The sequence below is a fragment of the Megalops cyprinoides genome, chromosome 19 (genome assembly GCF_013368585.1).
Source record: "Megalops cyprinoides isolate fMegCyp1 chromosome 19, fMegCyp1.pri, whole genome shotgun sequence".
Taxonomy (NCBI): domain Eukaryota; kingdom Metazoa; phylum Chordata; class Actinopteri; order Elopiformes; family Megalopidae; genus Megalops; species Megalops cyprinoides.
Window position 1 is genome coordinate 22,068,935 of NC_050601.1, and position 22,328 is coordinate 22,091,262.

The following is a 22,328-nucleotide window of genomic DNA, read 5'->3' on the forward strand; positions in this document are numbered from 1 at the left end:
TATTGTAGTTTTGAAATCCAGTGACACCGACACGAAACACAGTCCCCTCCCACCCCCTCCCCCGTCCCTTCCCCGTGGCCGGGGTGTGTCGTGGGGGAGAAGAGGGCGAGAGAGTCGTACCGTGACCCCATTCGTTTCCTTAAATTAACATACAGAGGGGAACAGAAGAGGGCAAACAGAATGCAGTTGTACAGACACACAACACGCATTCCTGGGTCTGGCGAACACACCATCGGCTCCAATGTCCTCACACACTCAAGACAAAATAAATTCAACTTTAAAAAGTCAAGTAAATTCGCCCTGTGGTCCTCGAATGGTCTGCAAAGCCCTTTCAAACTTAAAATTAAGAAAAAAAAAAAAACACAAACGAGGAAAAAAAAAAAAAAAAAAAAAACACGTAGACAGCTCTACAAATTATACCGGGGGTTGCTGTTTAAATATGGATGTGGAAGTATTTAATTTTAAATTTTATGATTTTTTTTGTTGGTTTTTATTTTAGGTTTATTTAATCATTTCATACACTGTGCGCTAAAAAAATCAGCTCATCTAAGTACAGCTACCCCACTCATACCCCGCCCTTACATGTATTCCACTGTTGATTTTGCTAAATAAAATATATAATTTCCTGGAAAGAGGCATTGTGGGGATTGGTCCTTTAGGGGAGGGGGTGGGGTGGGGGGGTGTGGCTCTCAGTCTTCTTCGCTTCCGCTGGCTGAACGCTCCTGAAACACACAGGGAACAGGGGTCACCTGACTAGCACCAGAGCACGTCACGGTGTGCAGCCTCTGATTGCACTTTAAAAAGGTGCGTCACAACTTTCAGGCACATTAGGTGATCTGACCTTGCTCACATCGGTAATGCTGCACATTCTTGCCCTCCCGTATAATTCGTTTTCGCAATCTGAATCACAAGTATGTACCACGCACATCATACAGAATGGCTTGGGACTGCTCCGTAAAATTTTGAGCCTTTGCCAGCCTTGCCCTGGGCTCTTGCACATTAGAGAATGCCTCAGGAAAAGCAGCGAGTCCTTGGAGGGCACTTGGAGAAATTAAAATTATCAAATTAAAATTAGTTTACCTGACAATAATCGCTTCTCATGTACTTCTAATGGGCACTTGCAGTAAAGTTTTCTGGGGAAAAATCTTTATATATAAAACATTTTATATACCTATATATATTTATTTATTGATTAACCCCATCCTAAGTGTTTAGAATAGAACGGATAGAACGGAAACTAATTTAAAAAATGCCAGATATATAAATAAAATATAAAATGTTTAGCCTACATGACTTCAACAGACCTCATAAGGCTATTGTATAATGGCATTGTATGTCCAACACAACACTTTCCCTGGGTTGCATTTTCTCACAGCTCACATCACTGCTAATGACCGGGCCTGATTCAGCATCACACAGACGTGGAGTGTCTTCGGCTCAAGCCTGGCTTTCGACCCGGGCCTCGTCACTCAAGCTGTGTGTGTGTGTGTGTGAGACAGAGTGAAACAGCGCCCCCCGGTGGCTCACCTCCTCCTGCTCCTCCTCGCTGTCGTCGTCGCTCACCACGGGCTTGGCCCTGGAGCCGCGGCCCATCCGGCGCCGGCCCTTCCCGCGCTCCAGACCCTTCTCCTTCCGGCCCAGTTTGATCTTCACCTTCACCGAGCGGGCTGCGGGGCGCAGAGAGAGGCAGGCGGTCAAACGCCGACGGAGATCATACTCAAGCGCACACGCTTGCCTCACGGCACAACGCATGTGCAACAAACTAAAGCAAACTGCCCCGGGCTCGTAATGCCAAAAGTTTACAGTCCGTTTACAGTTTACAGTCGTCCATACGGACGACTCTGGGCCCATGTTTTTATGATGAACTGAGCAAGAGTGTGGACTTTCTTGTATGATACGAGAAAGAATTTCTCGTATAACACAAGTTAAGTCTCACTTGAATGTTTTCCATCATCTGCTCTAAACAGCTGCACTGTTTAAAGCATTAAATAAACAAATCGGTAAATGGTCACTTGTGATAGGTACTCATCTTCCACTCGTCTTATTTAGCTTCGACTTTCTGGGAAGACTTCCGAGATCGTGACCTCCACGCTACAATGTAGCATAAGCACCTCTCTGATGCTGAATGAGCGGCTGAATCACCCGCTCTGTGTCTGTGCATGTATAATCTGAGTTTAGACTCTGGATGATTCCAGATTTGAGACAGGGCTGGTAAACAAGGCTGTGGGATTAGCCTCAGATAAGTAACCAGCAGCAGTGAGAAAACACCTCGAGACTGTCTGAGGGTTATAACTCGAGGCACTGCACACATAGCTGACTGACTGCCCCTGCTGACAGGGCCGAGGAGTGGGATTAGGGTGTTGAGGGGGATTAGGAGTTTGAGTGATCAGGGTATAGAGCGGGATTAAGACTTGGAGTGGGATTAGGTCATAGAGAGATTGGGGTGCGAATAGGGATTTTGGGGGTGAACAGGGACTTGGGTATGAAGGGAGATTAGGGCACAGAGAGGGACTGGGGGGGTGGGGGCAATACTCACACTCAGACTCGGAGCCTTCGTCCGCGTCCTCCTCCTCTTCCTCGCTCTCCTCACCCTCGCTGTCCTCCTCCTTCTCGATCTTCTGCCGCACGCTGGTGAAAACCGACTGCAGCACGATGGAGTCCTCGTAGATCTGCACGCCCCAACGGGGGGAGAGAGAGGGCGGGAGTGAGAGAGGGAGAGAGAGATCTCTCAGAATTCTGCGGCTTCTCAAGGCCTTGTCACTCAGACACGGTGGTACAGCACAGAGTGGTCTGAGTGCGCGGGGAGGCTCTCACCAGCGAGCCCTCCAGGTTGAAGGTCTGGGCGTTCTGGCACAGCAGCATCACGTCCTTCTCCAGGTCGTTCAGGCTGCGGTATTTGTGGCTCCGGATTCGTTCCTGCAGGGGGCAGGGGGGAGGAAAAAGGGGGCGTGGCATGAGGGGCGCATCACAAAGTCAACCTCCGGCAGCTAACAGGAGAGTGAAGCTCTGCGATCCTTGAAGTGGGTGGAGCTATGGCGTGCTCTCAACAGCTCATTCCTTTGAGCCAATCACAGCGTTTTCTCTGGTGAGTAATGTTTCTTTTCTCCTGGGTCATATTCATTGGCAGCAAGACTTACTTCCAGGTTTTAACTGGCATGACTGCATGTGGGCTAGGAACAACCACACCTGCTTGGATTTAAACAGCAGTAAGGAGGAGCTGCTAAGCGAGACCGCTTCACCCGACTGTCTGAGGCCGTACCTTGATCTTCCTGAAGTCCACGGGCTTGCGGATGAGCTCGTAGTATTCCGGGAGCTCTTTGCGAGAGGGCAGCTGAATGAAGACCTCGCTCAGCTGCCGCCCGCTGCTGCTGTGGAACAGGAAGAGGTCTGGCCATTAGCCTGAGCCACCCGAGACTGTCGCAACGCTACTGTATCACCAAGCCATGACGTCAAGCTGCAGTCAGCCTACACCACTGCTGCTAGCCTACATCACTAGGTAATGATGTCACACTCAAACTTTACTAGGTAATGGCGTCTCACTTCATTTACATTGATGGATTATGTCACAATTAGTTTAAATCACTAGATTATGACATCACAACGCAAGCATGTTCCAGGGTATGTCATTTTGTCATCACGCTGCAGCTAGTCTAATGGAGGCATGACAAAGCATGACATTATATAAGTGGGTCCATGGGTTGGTCTGCCAGGCTATTGAATGGATTCCCAGCCAAACCAGAAAGAGACAGGGACTACAGAAATCTGAGAGAACTGATATGATATTCTGTCGTGATGATAGGCTGTGTTGTTAGATAATGAGTTAAGATAATTCCATAAGGATGCTGGGCAGAGACGCGGTGGCCCCGGTGCCTCACCTGTCCTTGTACTTGATGACGGCGTCCACGATCTTCTTCATCTTCTTGGTGAGGGCGGGGGGGTTGGGCGAGAGCTTCTCGGCGGGGGGGCGGCCGCGCTTCTTCTGCTTCTTGATGTCGTCGTCCTTGTCGCGGCCGCGGGCCCCGCTGGCGCCGGGCGTGGCCGGGCCCGGCAGGTCCATGTCGCGGTCCCGCTTGCGCTTGCGCGTCGTCTTCTTGTGCCGCACCTCCTCCTCGATCTCCTCCAGCGTACCCTCCTCGATCGCCTGGGCAGGGACAGCGGCACAGCGGGACCGTGGGCGACAGGGCCGGAGCCAGGAAAATCCCACAATGCAAAGCAAGACTCCCTCTGTGCCAACGTGGCAATTCAACACGCGATTCACTGCTCCCTTCACATTAGGGGCACCTCCCAGTGAACGGGGGAGAAAAACCACAACCCTTCCACTTCACACAATCCCCCCCCCCCAATTCAGTTAATTGAAATCGCAAACAATTCATAAAGCAAACCACAAACCACAAATGTTCTATTGACTGTACAGATATGTAGCTAAACACTGCAAATCTGTCATTTGATGTTAAAACTGTTCTGATCTGCGGACTCTTTATGAAAATTCATGAAGGTGTGTGGGAAATGACAGGACATCCATAAGTAACACGGTAACAATGACAGCGTCAGAACCTCCCGTTACCAACTGGGACCTCCAAGGCATGGAGGAAGGAAGGAACACAGAGCTAAATATCTGGTCAGTAAATAGAATATCAGTGGCTGAACTCACAGCCACACTAAAATGTCCCCAGATCCACCGCCCCCTGACCTTGAGCCACTGCTTCTCGGTGAGCGAGTCGCTGTAGTCCACTTCCTTGCGCTGGCGGGAGCCGCGGCCGAACATCTTCTCCTCCTCCTCTTCGCAGGTGAGCCGCTCCACCTCGGCGTCGTCCTTCATGATCCAGGTGGGCAGCTCGTCCTCCTCCATCAGCCTCGGCTTCCGCTTCGGGTTGCGGGCCTCCTCCCGGCGCCGGTCCAGATCCATCCTCTGCAGAGAGGGAGGGGAACGGGGGGGGGGGTGAGAGGAGGACGAGGGGAGAGGGGAAACGAGGGGAGAGAGAGGGGAGCAGAGGAAGAGGGAGGAGAGGAGGAGAGAGGAAACAGTGAGGAGGGAGGAGGAGGGAGGGGATAAGATGGGGGATAGAAAGAGGGAGAGAAAAGGGGAAAATGCAGAGGGGGAAAACAATAACAGAATAAGGAGAGGAAGAGAGAGAGGAATGGCAAAAGGCAGAGAACAAGGGACAGGAGGGAAAATCAGAGCGAGAGCAAAAGGGAAAATGGGAGAGACAGGAGATCCATTTGTCAGTGCACGCACAGACAGACACACACACACACACACACACACACACACACACATACACACACACACATACACACACACACACACCCCCGCATGTGGTCATAATTACAGCGTTGATCAGCCGAATGGCCGCAAGCGGTCACAGGTGAGCACAGGAAACTGGTACTGACCATGAAGTGGTCAAACTCCTCCTCGCTGCGGGCAATCATCTGGTTCACCGTCTCATCGTCAGGCACCTCATCCTCCTCCTAGAGACAGTGATGGGGGGGGGGGGGGGGGGGGGGGCGAGAGAGGGTCAGGCCAGAGCATGAGGGCACAGCAGTGGCACCTGACAGAGCCATCATGCATCCTCACTCAACAGATCTCAGCACAGAGGGCTACACACAGGGGCTGATCCCAGTCTTCAGTGTTTTCATCTTTCTACTGATTAATATTACAACTTTTAACCTCTTCTGCCGTGACAAACCCACACAAGTCAAAAAATAAGCAAATGGCCTTATACAAACCTTGATAAGAAGCGGCTGGAGAAAACAAGTTATAACTCAACTTGGGTATATGTGAAGTCGCAAGGACAGCAGTTAACTCTGTCAAACCGATCAAAATAAGCCGTTTCATAAATGTGACAAGCAGCTGATGCTAAACTACATTCTGAGCTCACCTGAACACACCTATTGATAATGGCCCACGATGTCACAAGGGAAAAGGTGTGAATTAAGTAGTCAGGATTAGTTACGTAGGCTATTGTGATGTAGATTTAGTTCAGAGATTTACACCAATGGTAAATGAGCTGATTTTTATTAATGATGCTGAGAGCCAACCTAATAAATATGAAGAGAAATAAGAAGAGAGGAGGAGCAGGGAGAACAGCCCCCCACCCCCTCACCTCGTCCTGCTCCTCGTGCTCCAGGATGGCCTGCAGGAAGGCCCGCCGCTCGTGGCTGGACGACTTCTGGTCGAACATGCCAGCCTGGATGACCTTCTGGTCCACGTTGAGCTTGTACTTGGCGGCGGCCAGGATCTTCTCCTCCACGCTGTTGACGGTGCAGAGGCGCAGCACACGCACCTCGTTCTGCTGCCCGATGCGGTGGGCGCGGTCCTGGGCTTGCAGGTCCTGCGGTCAGCAGAGGGGTTAGCGGTTAACGCTGAGGGGTTAGCGCCCCGGTCAGGGAGACAGCGCGAGGACTGTGGGGTGCAGCGGTCACATTTGTGAAGAGGAAGTGAACAGAGGCGCAGGTGACAGAGATCGAACGGGGACAACGGGAGGCAACTCTGCACCGTCTGTTAGACCGGGAGTGGAACTGGGAATGCAGATCCATCGCGTATGAAGTGGGGCAGATTACCTAACAGCGACATCAAGTAAATAACTAAATGCCGAGCCACCCAAGCGCTCCCACACATCTAGGACGCATTAGGTGTTTAAACTTAAGGGCACAGTACGTTCCCCCCTACACCGTGCCTGGGACAGGCAGAGGGGCAGAGCGGGCGGGGCTTACCTGGTGGGGGTTCCAGTCGCTGTCGAAGATGATGACGGTGTCGGCCGACTGCAGGTTGAGGCCCAGCCCCCCGGCCCTAGTGCTCAGGAGGAAGATGAAGTACTGGGAGGCCGGGTCGTTGAAGGTCTTCAGCAGCATGCCGCGGTCCTCCGCCTTCGTAGTGCCTGGAGGAGAAAGATATGCTTAACTCCAACTGCTTTCACTCAGTATCTAGCTGCACGAATGCACAGGCTGTCTAGAACGTTAGTGCAAGCCAACCCATTTAAGGGTCTCTACTAACCATCTGAAATAATGTGATGTCACGACAAAGCAATTCAGAAACAATTTACACACCACGACAACAATATATGCGAGGGGACAACAAAGCACACCAATTGGTTTGTAATACAAATGAATCCCTGTTAGTTATCTGGTTAATTATCTAGTAAATCCCAGTCAACTAACTTTAAATGAATCCAAGTCGATTCATGTGAGTTAAATCCCTGCTGACTGATTGAGGCTTCACATCGAGCCTCCCCTTCCCCCAATGAAAAGGCTTCGGCCGCCCCCGCCCCCGCCGCGTCTCACCGTCCAGACGCAGGTACTTGAAGTTGCGGTAGGCGAAGTAGTCCTCCATGATGGTCATGAGCGAGGTCATCTGGCAGAAGAGCAGCACCTTGTGGTTGGTGGCACGCAGCTTGGGCAGGATGCGGTCTAGCAGCTCGAACTTCCCGGAGGCACGGTACAGGTCGGGTCTTAGGGGGGCAGAGGACACACCGCTTATTTATCACTTGTCTACGAGGCCGCTTCTTTATGACAGCATCCAACGCCACACCATACATGCAATTATGGACTGGGTCAATGGGTTGGTCTACCAGGCTACTGAATGGATTCCCAGCCAAACAAGCAAGTGACAGGGACCACAGAAAGCTTGGGCATCCCATTGGAGGGAACAACTCATTTGGAGGCAGTGTGGAAGACCCCATTAACTGTAAAGGAATGCAGCCTTTGTTCTTTTATTTATTTACTTTTTAAACCCTGTGGAAAGCAGCAGCGGCTGGGGGTGGGGGGGTGGCGATTGGGAGGGGACTGGGCGAGGGACAGAAGGCGTGGTTTCGAGCCGTACTCACCCTTGCACTATCCCGCCACTGAATCCTAAGTGCTCGGAGAAGGACTCCTGAGAATGGAAAAAAGGGAAGTGTGAGAAAAAGAACAGCGATTCGTCTAGTGTCTGGTGGTGGTCAAATATAAAGATTTTCTGTTCACAATGGGACAGCAGTGTTTTAGCTGCATTAGTGCGTTCAGTATGTAGTGTAGTGGGACAGCAGAGTTTTAGCTGCGTTGGTGCGTTCAGAGTGTGGTGCAGTGGGACAGCAGAGTTTTAGCTGCGTTGGTGCGTTCAGAGTGTGGTGCAGTGGGACAGCAGAGTTTTAGCTGCGTTGGTGCGTTCAGAGTGTGGTGCAGTGGGACAGCAGAGTTTTAGCTGCGTTGGGGCGTTCAGAGTGTGGTGCAGTGGGACAGCAGAGTTTTAGCTGCGTTGGGGCGTTCAGAGTGTGGTGCAGTGGGATAGCAGCACAACAGTGTATTCAGTGCAGGCTGGGCTGCGGCACCTCGATGTGCTGGAACATGTAGGGGTGGTTGCAGATCTTCCTCAGCTGCATGATGGTGTTCATCAGGGTCTTGGTACCGCCCTTACCCTGCAACAACACACACAGAGTGCTCAGCCCTGGGAAAGGAACACGAACACACACACACACACACACACACACACACACACACACACACACACACACACAGGTCCCGCTGGCTGGTGGAGGAGTCTCCCCTCCTCACCTTCTTGTCTTTCTCGGAGCCGTCGGTCAGCAGGACGCCCTTGGCCTGCATGTGTCGGTACAGCACCCTCTGCAGGGCCGACATGTCGCACTTGATCACGTACTCCACCTGCGTCAGGCCAACGGGAGAAACAACTCGTTAGCTACATCAAACACGCCGCAGTGCAACACAGAGCCGTGTGATTTAAGTGCTCTCTCCAGCGTTAGCCTGAACATGTGACAGTGGGCAGCAGAGAACAAGTCAGAATGAGCCTGCATGTCTGAAAGTGTGTGTGTGTGTGTGTGTGTGTGTGTGTGATAGGGCAGGGGTGAGGGTGAGGGCACACCTTCTCAGGAAGCTGCGCCTCCACCTCCTTTTTGAGTCGCCGCAGCAGGAAGGGCCTCAGAACCTTATGCAGACGCCTAATAATTAGGATGGTCTCCTCCTCATTCAGATCCACCTAGAGGGAGGGAAGGGAGGAGGGAGGGGGAGAGGGAGGGAGGGACAGAGAGGAGGTTGGACAAGTGTTCAATTTCAATACACCAACCCTTAACACAAAAGCAGACGAACACTGCGATCGACCACCCCACTCCCGCGGTGCCCCCGTACCTTCTCTCCGGTCATGGCGAAGGGGGCGTTGAACCACTGCTCGAAGGTGCTGCAGCTCTTGAAGATGGTGGGCAGCAGGAAGTTGAGCAGGGCCCAGAGCTCGGGCAGCTTGTTCTGCAGCGGCGTGCCGGTCAGCAGCAGCCTCCGCGGGGCCAGGTAGTGCGTGTTCAGCACCTGCGTCAGCTTGCAGTGGTGGTTCTTCATGCGGTGGCCCTCGTCCACGATCATGTACTTCCAGCGGATCTGCGAGGAGACAGCAGGTAGTCACTAAACCGGTGGCATTCGTGTGGAAAAGACCCATTCCGGCTACCCTCCATGACCCAAATGGGATTGGAAAAAACATTGTGCAGAGTCAAGCCATGTTTTTCTATAGTTCGGTCAGGGCTGTAATGCTTCACACTGAAACAGGATGGGGGGCGGAGATATGCTTTCTTTGACTCATAAGCACAAGAAAAAAATGACTGTATAAAGATTTAAAACATAATTTGTAAACGCTTTATTATTACTGCCCTGCTCAAAAATAAAGGCCCTGGAATGCAACCTTAGCAAGCCAGCCTGGTTCCAGCTCTGCAGTGGAAAAGCCAGATGCGTATCCCTGTCTGGCATGCGTGTGTGGCGTGAATGTATGGCTGGGTGTTTGTTCTTGAATTGGAGTGTATGATGTACGTATGATTTGGCGTGATTTAGTGTTTAAGCACAGGGGTTTGTGGCGGCAGTGTGTGAGGTACTGGTGGCCCTACCTTGGCCAGCACTTGCTTATCCTTGATGATGTACTCGTAGGTGGTGAGCAGCACGTTGAACTTCCCGCTGCGCAGCTGAGGAACGAAAGCCCGTCTAGCAGCAGGGGATCCCTGAGCAGAGAGAGGACAATAACAGGGTTAACGTCTCGCATTATAGTCAAACTGATTCAACCACACTATAGGGGGTTAATGTTTACGGTCAAAAAGTGTAATTAGAACAGCACTATAAAAGGGATAACGGTTCACAATACAGTCAAACAGCCTGAGTCTATCCATGCTATAGAGGGTTAATGTTTAGGCTCAAAAACTCCAATGACAACCACGTTATAGAGCACATACTTTATATTACAGTCACACTGACTATAACCACACAGAGTGTTAACATTTACAGTCGAGAAGTCCAATTACAAACACAGTGTAGAGGGTTAACGTTTCACAATGTGGTCACACAGTCAGATTATAACCACACTGCAGGGATCTTATATCTTACATTACAGCTAGACAGTCATATTTAAAACCATACCATAGCGATGCACGTATTTGGAAGTCGCTCTGGGTGAAAGTGTCTGCTAAATGACATAATGTAATGTAACCATAGAGGGTTAACGCCTTGCATAACGCCCACACAGTCCGCTTAAAACCACACTGCAGAACGCTGTCATCTCACAGATTAAAACCACACTCGACCGCCAGAACATTCTCACTGCTCACCTTGTAAGACACCTTCACCACAGATGGAGCCCACTTGTCAAATTCGTACACCCAGTTGGAGAGAGTTCTGCAAACAGGGAACAGAGAAGAAAAATTTCAGCTGTGTCGATCACATTTGTCAAGATGGGTCTGCACTGCCCCCCAGTGGTCAGGGTGCTAATGTGCATTAACAGATTTTTGTTTCCCCCCCAGTATTTTTCCTGCAGCTTCACAATCATATTTACAGCTGTATCACATGGCATTATTTCTGGAAAAGAGAAAGGAGCACAGATATTTTATTTATCCAGTAGAATACATTCATATAAGATGTTCAACTCTGCATTCCATCTGTCCTCCATACTCCCATGTCTGGGAAGTTCCACTGTTGTCCGTCCTGCTATAGCAGCTATTCCATCTTTAGCCACGTCCCCCAAGGATACTCATAACGAGTCAGCGAATCAGAGTTGAGCATGTGTGGGGTACAAGGAGTGTCGGTGGGCAGGTCAGACTCACGAGAGGGGCACAATGATGAGGAAGGGGCCGTTGATGCGCTTGTACTCCATGAGGTACGTGATGAGGGCGATGGTCTGGATGGTTTTGCCCAGGCCCATCTCGTCCGCCAGGATCCCGTTGAGGTTGTTGTTGTACAGGGACACCAGCCACTCCAGGCCTTTGATCTGGGAGGCAGGGGGAGCGAGAGAGAGAGAAAGAACAAACAAAAGGAGGGAAAGCAAGAAAGAAAGGAAAAGAAAGACAGTAAGAGGCTGATGACTGACCCTGGACTCTGGACAGCACTGATGGACAGCATTTGCAGACATAAGTGTTACCCTCAGCTCAACCAGCCCCCAGTTCAACCAGCCTGGCTGCCATTACCGGCACAAACCAACACACACATACACCTTGTGTAACCAGTGTATATAGTCAGCATTCTGGTTATCTTTCATACCCAATGTGTATATTGGAGATGTATCAATATAGTCTGCATTGAATATAGTCTGCCTTCAAATCTAAGATAATTTGAATCAGTTCAAAATGCAAAGAATTCAAAATGAATGAGCTTTGTAAGTGATACTTAATACAGTAAGACTGAGTGTAAAAGAAACCCAGCCAGTGATCCCTAGGGCAAGAGGATGATTCAGTGAGACTGAGCGTAACGTGATTTGATTCAAAAGGTTTACTCGATGGTCGAGTCAATGTGGTTGCCAGGTGGGCAGGGTCACCGCGTGGCAGCAGCAGTACCTGGTACTGTTTGAGCTGTCCGTTGACCAGCAGAGAGGACTGGCGATCCACCTTCTCGGTGACGGCGTGGGCCACGGCGTAGTAGGACTGCAGGCCGCGGGCGAAGGCCGCGCTCCCGTACTCGTCATCCACGTCCTGCTTGGCGTGTCTGTGGGGTGAGAAACGGCGAGAGAGGGCATCAGTGCTGGCTGCTCTTCCGTCTGCCTCAACAGGAGCTGAACAGGGCAAAAACAAGCCAAAGCACAGCCGTGCCTTTCCTGGTAGCCACTGCTTTCAGTTCAAACCCAGAAGTCACTTTGAGATTAAACGTGTTCACTGCTACATGTTTTTCAGGTTTGAGAGAGGTGCCAGAGAGGCGCCGAGCACCACCTGAATTTGCACTAGAAGAAAGTGAAACCCAGGTGATACGCAAGACTGGACGTGCCAAGCACTTCTGAATCAACTCTGCAGGACCTATTAATGACTGTTATGCCCTACAATACACTTCTACCGGAGTTTTATTCAAAAGATTGTAAACTTTTCCCCAGGAAATAAAACCTTAATATAAGACATATTATATAATGATCCCTTGTAAGGTAACCTGCTGAATTTTGAGAGCACCTGTCTGTGACTCAGATCCTACAAGGCAGAGCCTGAGTTAAAAGACTCATCAGTTATGCTGGTGGAGCAGGCTAGCCTGAGGTGGGAGGGCACACTGGCCCCGCCCCCACCCTAGGCCCCGCCCAGCTCGAGGGAGAGACACTCACTCGATGATGTGGCGGGCGTCCACCTCCGACACGTCCTCGCTGTCTGGGTCGGGGATCTTCTTCTTGTCCTCCACCGGGGCCTGAGATGGCTGGGGGTCCTCCTCCTCATCCTGGGAGGGGGAAGGGGGAGGGGCGTTAACCACCACATTACACACAGTGTAAACCCGACACATGCAAGTCCCCCAACACAGAATTTCATTCCAACATAACGCCATCTCTGTTCAAAGACACCCTGCGCAGGTACAGCCAAAACGCTAACATGTCTGTACCATAAATAAACTGCCGGTCAATCTATCCATTTCATGACCCTTACTAAACCTGAGTGTCCCAGGTATTGAGGATGTGATACATGATTGACCATCCCTTCAGAACAAGCACAAAAATCTGTTTATTTCACAGCAAAGTGATGGACTGCCCTACTTCCGCACTAAAGCCACACTGAGAAGCGTCGCATTTGAGGACATTAAAAATAGAGAAATTAGATTCCCGGCCGATGGGAGACGGCAGGGGTTACTATCAGTTTAATACAACAATGGCCTACTTTCTGATGGCTGAAGGGTAGCGCATTACGCTTCTCTGAACACACATTGTCAAAACAGAAGCCATCCACCCGCCCACACACTCCCCCCGTCCAAGGCGGTGTCAGAGCGGCGGGCGGCGCTGGACGTGCGACGGTTTGCCGCACGCTGCTTGTTGTAAATCTCCCACCAGGCTGTCCTTGAAAACGGCTGATCTCATAGGACCTGCCCCGGTGGGGGGGGGGTGTGGCGCCCCATGGTGGTGGCAAAGGAAACGGAGAAAATAAACTGAAAGGGAAAAAGGTGGAGGGGGAGAAGACGACAGAGAAAGGAGAGAGAGGAGAGGTGGAGGGAGGCGGGGCTGGCGCAGTGGTGTCTTACCGAGTCAATATGGAATGACTCACATACCTCCTCCTCCTCAGACCCACTGTCCTCGCTGTCGGACCGGGGGGCCACTTCATACCTGAGTGGGGGGCGACAAAGAGCCGTGTCACCGACACCCAAAACCCACAGCGTCGCCTCAGGAGCTGAATGCTTTAAGAATGAACATGCCAGAACCTACCCTGTAAAGTTTTACCCTTTAAAAGGAGCTCTACACACACTCTCGCCCTAACAACAGCTCGCCTACGAGGCTGCATGCTTGTTAGCTGAATCTCACAGCCCACACGAGTCTGAGAAGCTACCAAAAGGACTCTTAATCTGAAAAGGTGGGAATCGGCAAGCTAAAAGACTGAGGCTGCAACGACCACACAGACGGGATGAGGCTGTGCGGCCACAGCGATGAAGACGGTAAGGACCCTCCAGGTGGAACCCAGCGGATTTTTTCCATTACCGTTTGTCAAAAACAGCCTACTTGCGTGAAAGGTCAGCGAACAGAACCCAGAGAAAGTGTTGGTTTGGAAGCGCCAGTTTTGTGATACCCCACTATCTTGGCGTGTTTGTAACAACCAACAAAACACCTTCCCCAGGATTCTATTCTGTTTTCTTTTAAAAGATGCATATATTTCAAGGTCCTGTTCACTGCTTAGGAATGAATGTGAGCTAAACCGTGAGTCAGACACCCACACTGGGTGTCCTGTAAACCACAGGGCTGGTTTACGATCTATGCCAGAGGACAATGGTTACGGCCAACCACACCTGACCACTTGACCACGAGTGCGGTCGCTCACCCTGGGTTCATCTCCAGCCAGGCCTCCAGCTGCCCCGCCTTGGGGGCGTCGACCCCAGTCAGGATCTTGCCGCTGTCCACGTGGATCAGCTTGACGGGCAGATCACTCATCTGGCTGGTCTCATCCAGGGGCTGCGGGCGAATATAACAAAAGAGCATTCCGATTGGTCCACGCAAGTCAGTGACTAAAAGCATAATGGACAGGGCCAGTCCATGAGCCATCAGTGATTTTAACCAATAAGGACCTTTTTATTTGGATGTTAAAGTAAATGAAAAAAAGTCTTTTGATCAGTTAATACACATCTGTGATTCACAGCATGCGATGACTCCACCCATTACAGGGTTCATGACACCCCTGTTTCCCTGCTCTACTGGCTAGAGCTTACGGCTTCCAGTTTTCAACCTCCTATGTGTTAAAAACAGCACTGATTAAAGAATCCTAGCGCAATGGTGATAATCTTACAGTAAATAACTGTTCATCTGACAAGAAACAGATAAAAGGATCTAGTTGGATGCACCAAGAACATACATTACATTACATTGTAATGTAATGTAAAGAACATATCCAACTGAGGTCCCTTATGCAGCCGATTTAGAAATGCTTGGTATGTCCAACCACTTTCCTTTGGGCTTTAGTTCCTCATGCAGAAGAGCAACCTTAGGTGCCCTTTTACTTAATGTCTCGGGTCTCTTATTAAGCACACCCTTCTGAAGAGTGCATTACAGAACAGAGCTACAAAGGCAAACTGGCTAGGCAACTGCACTGAAGTCATTAGTGGGACAGCAAAACCTATACAGTGAAGTAACTCTGAAGAAAGTTTTTTTTATCACTTATGTTGAAGAAACACAACCTCAGTTCTTGTGTGTAGCAAACAAATTGCTAATATGTTAAAATGTTTTGTATTTGCGGCGAGTGTGTGGTTTAGCATGTGCAGGATATGGCACAAAGCCTCTGTAGCAGCAGCAGCGGGAGGGCGGGTGCTGAGTGGAGCTCACCTCTCCATCCGGCCCCAGGGCAGGGTTCTGGCCCTCGGCGTTCTCCTGCTTCTGAGAAGAGACCTTGTCATGCACAGGTGACACCTCGGCAGAGATCTGCTGCACCCCCCCCAACCCCCGAAGCTTCACTTTACCCTGGACTCTCCCCACCCCCAACTCTCCCACTAAACCTGTGAAACAATACAGTCCCATCCACACCTTCACCATCCGAAAGCATACACACACAGACCTGCTAGACTTGTGTGCCTGGCTAAGGTAGAGGGACGTAAAATGTGATGAGGTGGAGTGTCTCTCTCTCTCTCTCTCACTACCTTCTTCTTTTTCTTCTTCTTCTTCTTCTCCTTGAGGGCCTGGACAGCTTTGTGGGCGCGCACCAGCTCGGTCAGGTTGGCCACGTACTCGTCCGTCTGCTGCAGCAGGTAGGCCAGGCGCTTGTCCTTCTTCTGGTCGATCAGCTTCCTGTAGCCCTCCTCGTCCTCGGCCTGGGGGAGACACACGCAGGCGTGAGCGAGTGTGTGTGTGTGTGTGTGTGGAATACATGCACGTTCACGCAGGATGTGCGTGTTTGCGCACGACGTGCGCATGCGGGTGCATACACGTGCTTGTTTGTGTAAGATGCGTGTACACGCGCGTGCGGGTGGAGCCTCCCTCTCTCCGTACCATCAGCCTCCTCATTCTCTCCTTCTCGATGCGCTCGTTCTCCTTCTTCTGCTCGCGCTCCGTGTTGGTGTGGTAGGTGGCCACGGCTTTGGTCAGCTTCTGGATCTTGCCGGTGACGGAGCGGTGGTACTCCTTGAAGTCCTTGGCGTGCTGGAGGATGCTGTTGAGGTACTCCTTCGCAAGGGAGAATAACAAAAGCAAGGGGTCAGAGGTCGCGCTACGGTCAAAGTGCAAGAGCCGGTACTAAATCACACTAAATGGCTAGACTCGTTTTCCCGTTTTTATAGTGGCTTCAGCAACAAGTACAAAAAGTAAACAAGGGAAAATAAACAAAGAACACAATTGTGTGCTAGTGCTTGAACTAAATCCTGGTGACGCTTTAAAAGGGCCAATTCTGACACCATCTCCGACATCATCATTTCTGAGAAGCGCATTTTCCAGCTCTGCCCAACAATTAGGCCCTTCTATACATGCTCCAGCGAGCTTCTTCCTTTAACAACAGATCCAAGATCAGCTTGTCCACCCCCAACCCTGACCCTAGCCATTTAGTGCGAGATGTTTAATTCTGATCCAGGATCAGCTGCTAAGGGGAGTACCTGGTGCTTCTGGCGCCGCTTGCGCTCCTGCTCGATCTTCTGCTGCTTCTCCAGCTTCTCGGTGATGCGGGCCTCGCGCAGGGACTGCCGCTTGCTGCGCTTGTAGGCCTTGGCGTTGAGCGCCGTCTCCAGGGCGGTGTCGCGCCGCATGCACACCACCACCTCCTGGCGCAGCTGCGGAGAAGGGGGGGAGGGGCTCCAGCTTTAGGTGCGACTTTGCCTTGGCGGTGAACAGCGGCCATGTGAGGATTTAGTACAGGACGGACGCAGCCGATACTGCGCAGTGCATACTACACTTCAGCCTGACTTTCAGTTTTAACCCTTCCTCCACCAACCAACCTACTCAAAGGCCTCCACAGACAAGATAGCAAAAGAAGCTTTCAGAGAGAGAGAGAGAGAGAGAGAGAGAGAGAGAGAGAGAGAGAGAGAGAGAACAAGAGGAAAAAAAACACATGCATATGCATATATAATTGCTGCTATTTATGCTGACATACATCTAGCTAAATGCATTGCCATGGAAGCTCCATTTGTATCTAAATTTGAGTGTGACTGAGAAAAAGAGTGTGAACCAGACAGAGAGACAGTGAGAAAGGCTGAGAGTGAGAGAGACAGAGAGGGAAAGGACGCAAGAGAGATGGTGAGAGACTATGTCGTCAGGCTTTGGTTCACCCCGGGGCGGCGGGTCCCAGGCCCTCCGTACCTGTCTCTGGAAGTTGAGCAGCCTCAGCGCTTTGAGCTCAATGTTGGCTTTGGTCCGTAGGTCTCCGGCCAGCGAGCCGGGCAGGTTCTCCAGCTCCTGGATGCGGTGAGCGATGCGCGCCTGCAGTCTGCGGAGAGCGGGGGGGGGGGACACAGAGGACAGGGTCAGACACGGGCCACCACACAGGGACACCCCCGAGACGGGGCGCAATCATTACACGCTGCCGCAACACGCCTCAGACTGACGCATCTCGGAGTAACTGACCTAAAGTGTTTTGCTCAGTGTACTGGGATTCGAACTCACGACCCTCTGAGGGTTTCACATCACAAGCAGCAGTGCTGCGTTGGGATAAGGAACAAAGCTTGTAGCTAAAGGATGCTAGTCTGACACTGGTGAGGCAGTGCTATGGTATCCCTTGGGAAATGTGCGTAACCCAAATTCTCTCAGTAAATATCCAGCTTTATGAATGGATAACACTCATAGCTATACATTACTCTGGATAAGTGCCCCCACTAAGTAGCTCATGTAATCATATATGCGCCCTGTGTTGACCAGTTGGCTGTACTAATAGCTACTCCCTGTGCTAAAACCAACTTCCTGTGCTAATAGCTACTCCCTGTATTAACCACAGCTTCCTGTGCCAACATCTGTGGAGGGCAGGGGCTTCTCAAAGGTCAGACCACAGCTATTCAGCCCCATGTGGTTAACACTTAAGTCTTCAGTGTTAGTGAAAACGTCAGCCTCTGTCATTGCCGCTTATTCTGACTCATTACAAATATTCATGAAGAGGATAGCACAGCAGAGCAGACAGCATCAGAACCATGTCACTCCCCCAGCACAGAAGCCCAGGGAAAGGAAGGATAGGGGGGTTCTGCTGAGTGAACAGGGAGAATATTTTTCTGCAGGTAGAGGGTTCTGCTGAGCAAGCAGGTAGAGTATCCTTGTGCAGGTAGAGTGTCTGTTGAGTGAGCAAGTAGAGTATCTTTGTGCAGGTAGAGTGTCTGTTGAGTGAGCAAGTAGAGTATCCCTGTGCAGGTAGAGTGTCTGTTGAGTGAGCAAGTAGAGTATCTTTGTGCAGGTAGAGTGTCTGTTGAGCAAGCAGGTAGAGTATCTTTGTGCAGGTCGAGTGTCTGTTGAGCGGGCAGGTAGAGTATCCCTGTGCAGGTACAGTGTCTGTTAAATGAGCAAGTAGAGTATCTTTGAGCAGGTAGAGTGTTTGTTGAGTGGGCAGGCAGAGTATCTTTGTGCAGGTAGAGTGTCTGCTGAGCAAGCAGGTAGATTATCCCTGTGCAGGTAGAGTGTCTGTTGAGTGGGCAGACAGAGTATCTTTGTGCAGGTAGAGTGTTTGTTGAGTGGGCAGACAGAGTATCTTTGTGCAGGTAGAGTGTTTGTTGAGTGGGCAGACAGAGTATCTTTGAGCAGGTAGAGTGAGTTGAACGCCGGCGGCCTCACCTGTACTCGCGCTCCTGCAGGATCTCGACCGGGTCCAGCCCGCGGGGCTTCTGGATGGGCGTGATGCGGTTCTGCTTCTGGTGCAGCACCATGGGCGCGGGCTGTGACGGTTGCCCCGGCGACTGGGTCTGGGGCGGCATGACCGGGGAGGCGGCAGGGGGCACGGAGGGGGGCGCGGGCGAGGGGCGGCCCGTCGGCTGCGGGGGGATCAGCTTCTGGGGAGTGCTGGACGGGGCGGCTGCGTTCACCATTGGCCCTTTGAGACAGACGTGGGGGGGGTGAGAATCGAAACCAGGATGAAATGGTAGCAGTGGAGGTTCTCCTCCTGCAGCGAGAATGCTGATGCCTGCATTTCGCAACATTCACAAGTTCAGCACAGAGTCAGCCAATAATGAACTGGCAGCTCTTCCTCATACAGCTGAACTCACTTTGACCAGTGGCAGGGGAACATACTTTTGGCTATAACTAGAGGAAGAGCTGGTAGCAGTGTGCTGCTTTGCCTCAATAATGGCCTCTCCTGGCTACCACTACCACTACCACTAGGGGTGAAAGGTAGTGAAAGCAGAGGCTTTCAAAAACCACAACCAGGGTGAGACTGTGATGCACTACCAATGACTCTGCTTTGAACCAATCATGGTCTATTGCAGTGGACAGCAAGGTCTTCATTGGTTCATAGAAGTCTTTTGTAAGTCGCTTTGGATAAAAGCGTCAGCTAAATAAATAAATGTAAATGTAAATGTAAGTCAATGGCTGACAGAACATGGTAGCTTCACCCAACGTGGAGTTTTTGAAGCTTCACTTTCCAAGCGCTACAGAGGAGTCCATAAAAATGGCTCTTGCAATAATAATGCTTTATCACTAAAGGGACTGGCGTGCAAGGTGATCAATAAAGGAGACCCAGCGAACGTCCACAGGAATTTCCGCTACTCCCAGAACTCCCCTTGCTTCCCCTGTTCCCAGTCGTGTCCCCCTCTCACCTTCAGGCCATGTTTTCGGAGGTCCGTTGGGGGGCTGTCCCGGCATTCCCGGGGGAACACCGGACGGTCCGGGAGGTGGCATGTTTGGTCCCACCATTCCTGTCAGAGGAAGATCGAGACATGTACTCTATTGCTTCTCAGTTCAATAAGAAATATGACATGGCGGCATTGTACACATCAAAACATCTGTGATGAAGCGTCTGTGATGACCATCCATCTCCACATAACAGTAATAACCCAAAAAACAAAGTATACGGTATATAAAGAACCCATACATCGTTGCAGGGGCTCACTTCAAACAGCTAGCGAAGATAATGAGGTCAGGGGCTACAACGTCTTTGCGCACGCGATAATTGCACGGCAGACGAACAGCTCCACACGTCATTATAATCACCTCATCGAGCTAATCGGATGTTCATTAACGGAACAAATTCATTTCATTTCCCAGTCTCAAGAAAGAGACTGCAGGTGGGTTCGAATCAATTTGTCCCCCTGGCTCTGTGTAATCAAAGCAAAAGACATACACTGCTGTCAGAGCCTCCTGCTCCAGCATTTGGGCGTGCTCTTGCATTAAAATAGGCGCATGCATTTCCTCTAATTTTGAATTTTGAAATATTCCACAGCTCCCACAATCCTGTAGTCACTAATCCCGCTCTGCTCCCTCCCTGCTGTGTGAAACAGCAGCTGTTTGCAACTCATGCTACTGTAAAACTACCCTTCACACACACTTTTAGGCAGGGAAACATCAAGCAAAATTATCTGGTGTTTGGTGCAGGGCTCTTAGGCTCTCCACCACAAAGTGTGACGTGAAAGAATAAAAATGGACCTCATTTGATTCATTTGTTATTAAAAAAATAACTGCTGTGCACTGTCCATTAGTGATGTCTAAATACAGGTATGTTCTTCTGCTATTGTAGATATAAGTTCAAAGCTGTATTACTATTACTACTTTAGGTATAAGGCTGTATAGGTATCACGTTCTAGCGCTTGCGCTCCTCTAAGCAGAACATTCTTGCACTCTGTCACATGGGTCTCCTCCTTACCATGAGGTCTGTTGTAGTTGGAGGGTGCAGGTCCGGGGCCTGACCCAGGCCCAGCCCCGGGGCCGGTAGACGGGGGCATGTTGGCCATGGGCTGCTGCATGCCGGGCATGGGCCTCTTGCCCTGCACAGCCATCTGCAGGTGGTCGGGCAGCGGCTGCCCGCGCGCCAGCATCTTGTAGGCCATGATCTGGGCCCTCAGCTGGTGCAGCTGGTTCTGGTTGAAGGGCGTGGGCCCGCCAGCGCCCCCGGGAGCCCCGGCTCCGCTCTGGACCCCGGCCCGGTTCTGCTGGGGGTCCCCGCCGTCCATGGGCACCCCGCCGGGGCCGGAGGGCATCATGGGACCAGAGGGGGGGCCGTTCGCCGGGACGGGGCTGGGCGCGTGCTCGGAGCCCCCCAATGGAGAGGGGTAACCTGGAGAGGGAGCCAGGGGACAGGTGAGTGGAGCGCAACCAAGTGGGTGTAGGGTACAGGGTCAGAAACAAAAGCACCCTAAAACACAAAAACGAATAGGCACACACGTTCTGCAGCAGCTAACATACACAAGATCCACTTTATATAAATGTCAGAGGTAGAGACAGAGGGTGATGGGTGATGTGGCTCCCAATGAAGCAATATCTGATCAATCAAATCATTCACCGCTGGTGTAGGGACTCTTAGGAATAAGTACGATCCGTTTCGTCAAACCAGAAACATGGAGGATGACTCAAGGGAGAATCGCACTCACGCCACCAGTGCACCCCCCCACCCCCACCCCCACCCCTCAACCACCACTGCCTAATTTCAGACCTCCTCCAACAATCTACCACTGCCTCTACGCCCCAGAGCGGGGTCTTCTAACACCTGCATTCGTTCATGCTTCTCAAAAGAGGAAGCTGGGACAGCTGTTCCATCCGCAGGAGAGAGAGAGAGAGAGAGAGAGAGAGAGAGAGAGAGAGAGAGAGAGAGAGAGAGAGAGAGAGAGAGCAGAGGAACTGTTGCTGTGCTGTGAGAAAAACCGTTCGCCAGTCCGCTCTCTGCACTCGTTTCCTTCAGCTGTGTGTATGTGAGCGCGCGCAGTTCAAAACTGTGTCCCAGCCTACCCGGTGAATACACCGGCCAGTTCACGCGGCAAAGCCATTCACTGCTTTGTGTGTCTCATCTGCCCTACAAAGACTTTCAGCTATGGTTAAAAGGCCCATGGTTCATAGCACAGGATGGCCATTTCAAGAGCAAAGTATAATTATTATTGCAAATAATTGTTGCAAATGATTTTTATTAATCCTCTGATGTGGAAAACGTGCAGTGTTATAGGGCTTTTTCCCCCAGTTGAAGGGGCAGTACACTGTGACAACTGCAAGTGACCTCAATACCATTAAGCGACACACAGAAGTATTCAATAGGACTCCTAACACAACATTTGTATTTGAACTTTCACCTGAACTAACCACAAATATGGCATGTCCTTCAGATACAATGAGAGAGAATCCTTCAAAACCTGCTTGGCATTTACAAGAATGCAACTTCTGCAATCAAGCTGGCCAGAATAAAAAAACTTGGGTATTACCACATTCTTCTACGACAAAGGCCTGAATTAACTGAAGTCATTCATCAGTGGTGCCAGTGTGCATTCCCATGAGTCTCTGATATTCAGCTGCTGTCAGTGCCATCTCCACCAACAGCCTACACAGAAACAACACCAAACGGCTCCAG

General features: G+C 51.0%; 1 protein-coding gene across 4 annotated transcripts in view; it reads right to left on the reverse strand.

The window, feature by feature from the left end:
* smarca4a (SWI/SNF related, matrix associated, actin dependent regulator of chromatin, subfamily a, member 4a) overlaps positions 1-22,328 on the reverse strand; it is a 27,656-nt gene continuing 5,328 nt past the window's right edge. The window contains exons 4-34 of one of the 4 annotated variants that reach the window (XM_036552601.1): positions 20,640-21,050; positions 19,597-19,695; positions 18,620-18,875; positions 17,168-17,294; positions 16,468-16,641; positions 15,872-16,045; positions 15,523-15,693; positions 15,212-15,259; positions 14,217-14,347; positions 13,429-13,510; positions 12,530-12,639; positions 11,784-11,931; positions 11,058-11,221; positions 10,566-10,632; positions 9,855-9,965; positions 9,115-9,357; positions 8,852-8,965; positions 8,527-8,634; positions 8,304-8,390; positions 7,824-7,870; positions 7,282-7,448; positions 6,715-6,878; positions 6,105-6,332; positions 5,392-5,469; positions 4,691-4,909; positions 3,876-4,141; positions 3,260-3,365; positions 2,815-2,916; positions 2,537-2,669; positions 1,528-1,667; positions 1-722 (exon numbers count right to left, since the gene is read on the reverse strand). In XM_036552601.1, the coding sequence (XP_036408494.1) occupies positions 690-722; positions 1,528-1,667; positions 2,537-2,669; positions 2,815-2,916; positions 3,260-3,365; positions 3,876-4,141; positions 4,691-4,909; positions 5,392-5,469; positions 6,105-6,332; positions 6,715-6,878; positions 7,282-7,448; positions 7,824-7,870; positions 8,304-8,390; positions 8,527-8,634; positions 8,852-8,965; positions 9,115-9,357; positions 9,855-9,965; positions 10,566-10,632; positions 11,058-11,221; positions 11,784-11,931; positions 12,530-12,639; positions 13,429-13,510; positions 14,217-14,347; positions 15,212-15,259; positions 15,523-15,693; positions 15,872-16,045; positions 16,468-16,641; positions 17,168-17,294; positions 18,620-18,875; positions 19,597-19,695; positions 20,640-21,050 (4,508 nt within the window). In that variant the 3' untranslated portion in view covers positions 1-689. Of the gene's footprint in view, positions 723-1,527; positions 1,668-2,536; positions 2,670-2,814; positions 2,917-3,259; positions 3,366-3,875; positions 4,142-4,690; positions 4,910-5,391; positions 5,470-6,104; positions 6,333-6,714; positions 6,879-7,281; positions 7,449-7,823; positions 7,871-8,303; positions 8,391-8,526; positions 8,635-8,851; positions 8,966-9,114; positions 9,358-9,854; positions 9,966-10,565; positions 10,633-11,057; positions 11,222-11,783; positions 11,932-12,529; positions 12,640-13,428; positions 13,511-14,216; positions 14,348-15,211; positions 15,263-15,522; positions 15,694-15,871; positions 16,046-16,467; positions 16,642-17,167; positions 17,295-18,619; positions 18,876-19,596; positions 19,696-20,639; positions 21,051-22,328 lie in introns of all 4 variants that reach the window. The other 3 variants (XM_036552600.1, XM_036552603.1, XM_036552602.1) reach the window with 3 other exon arrangements.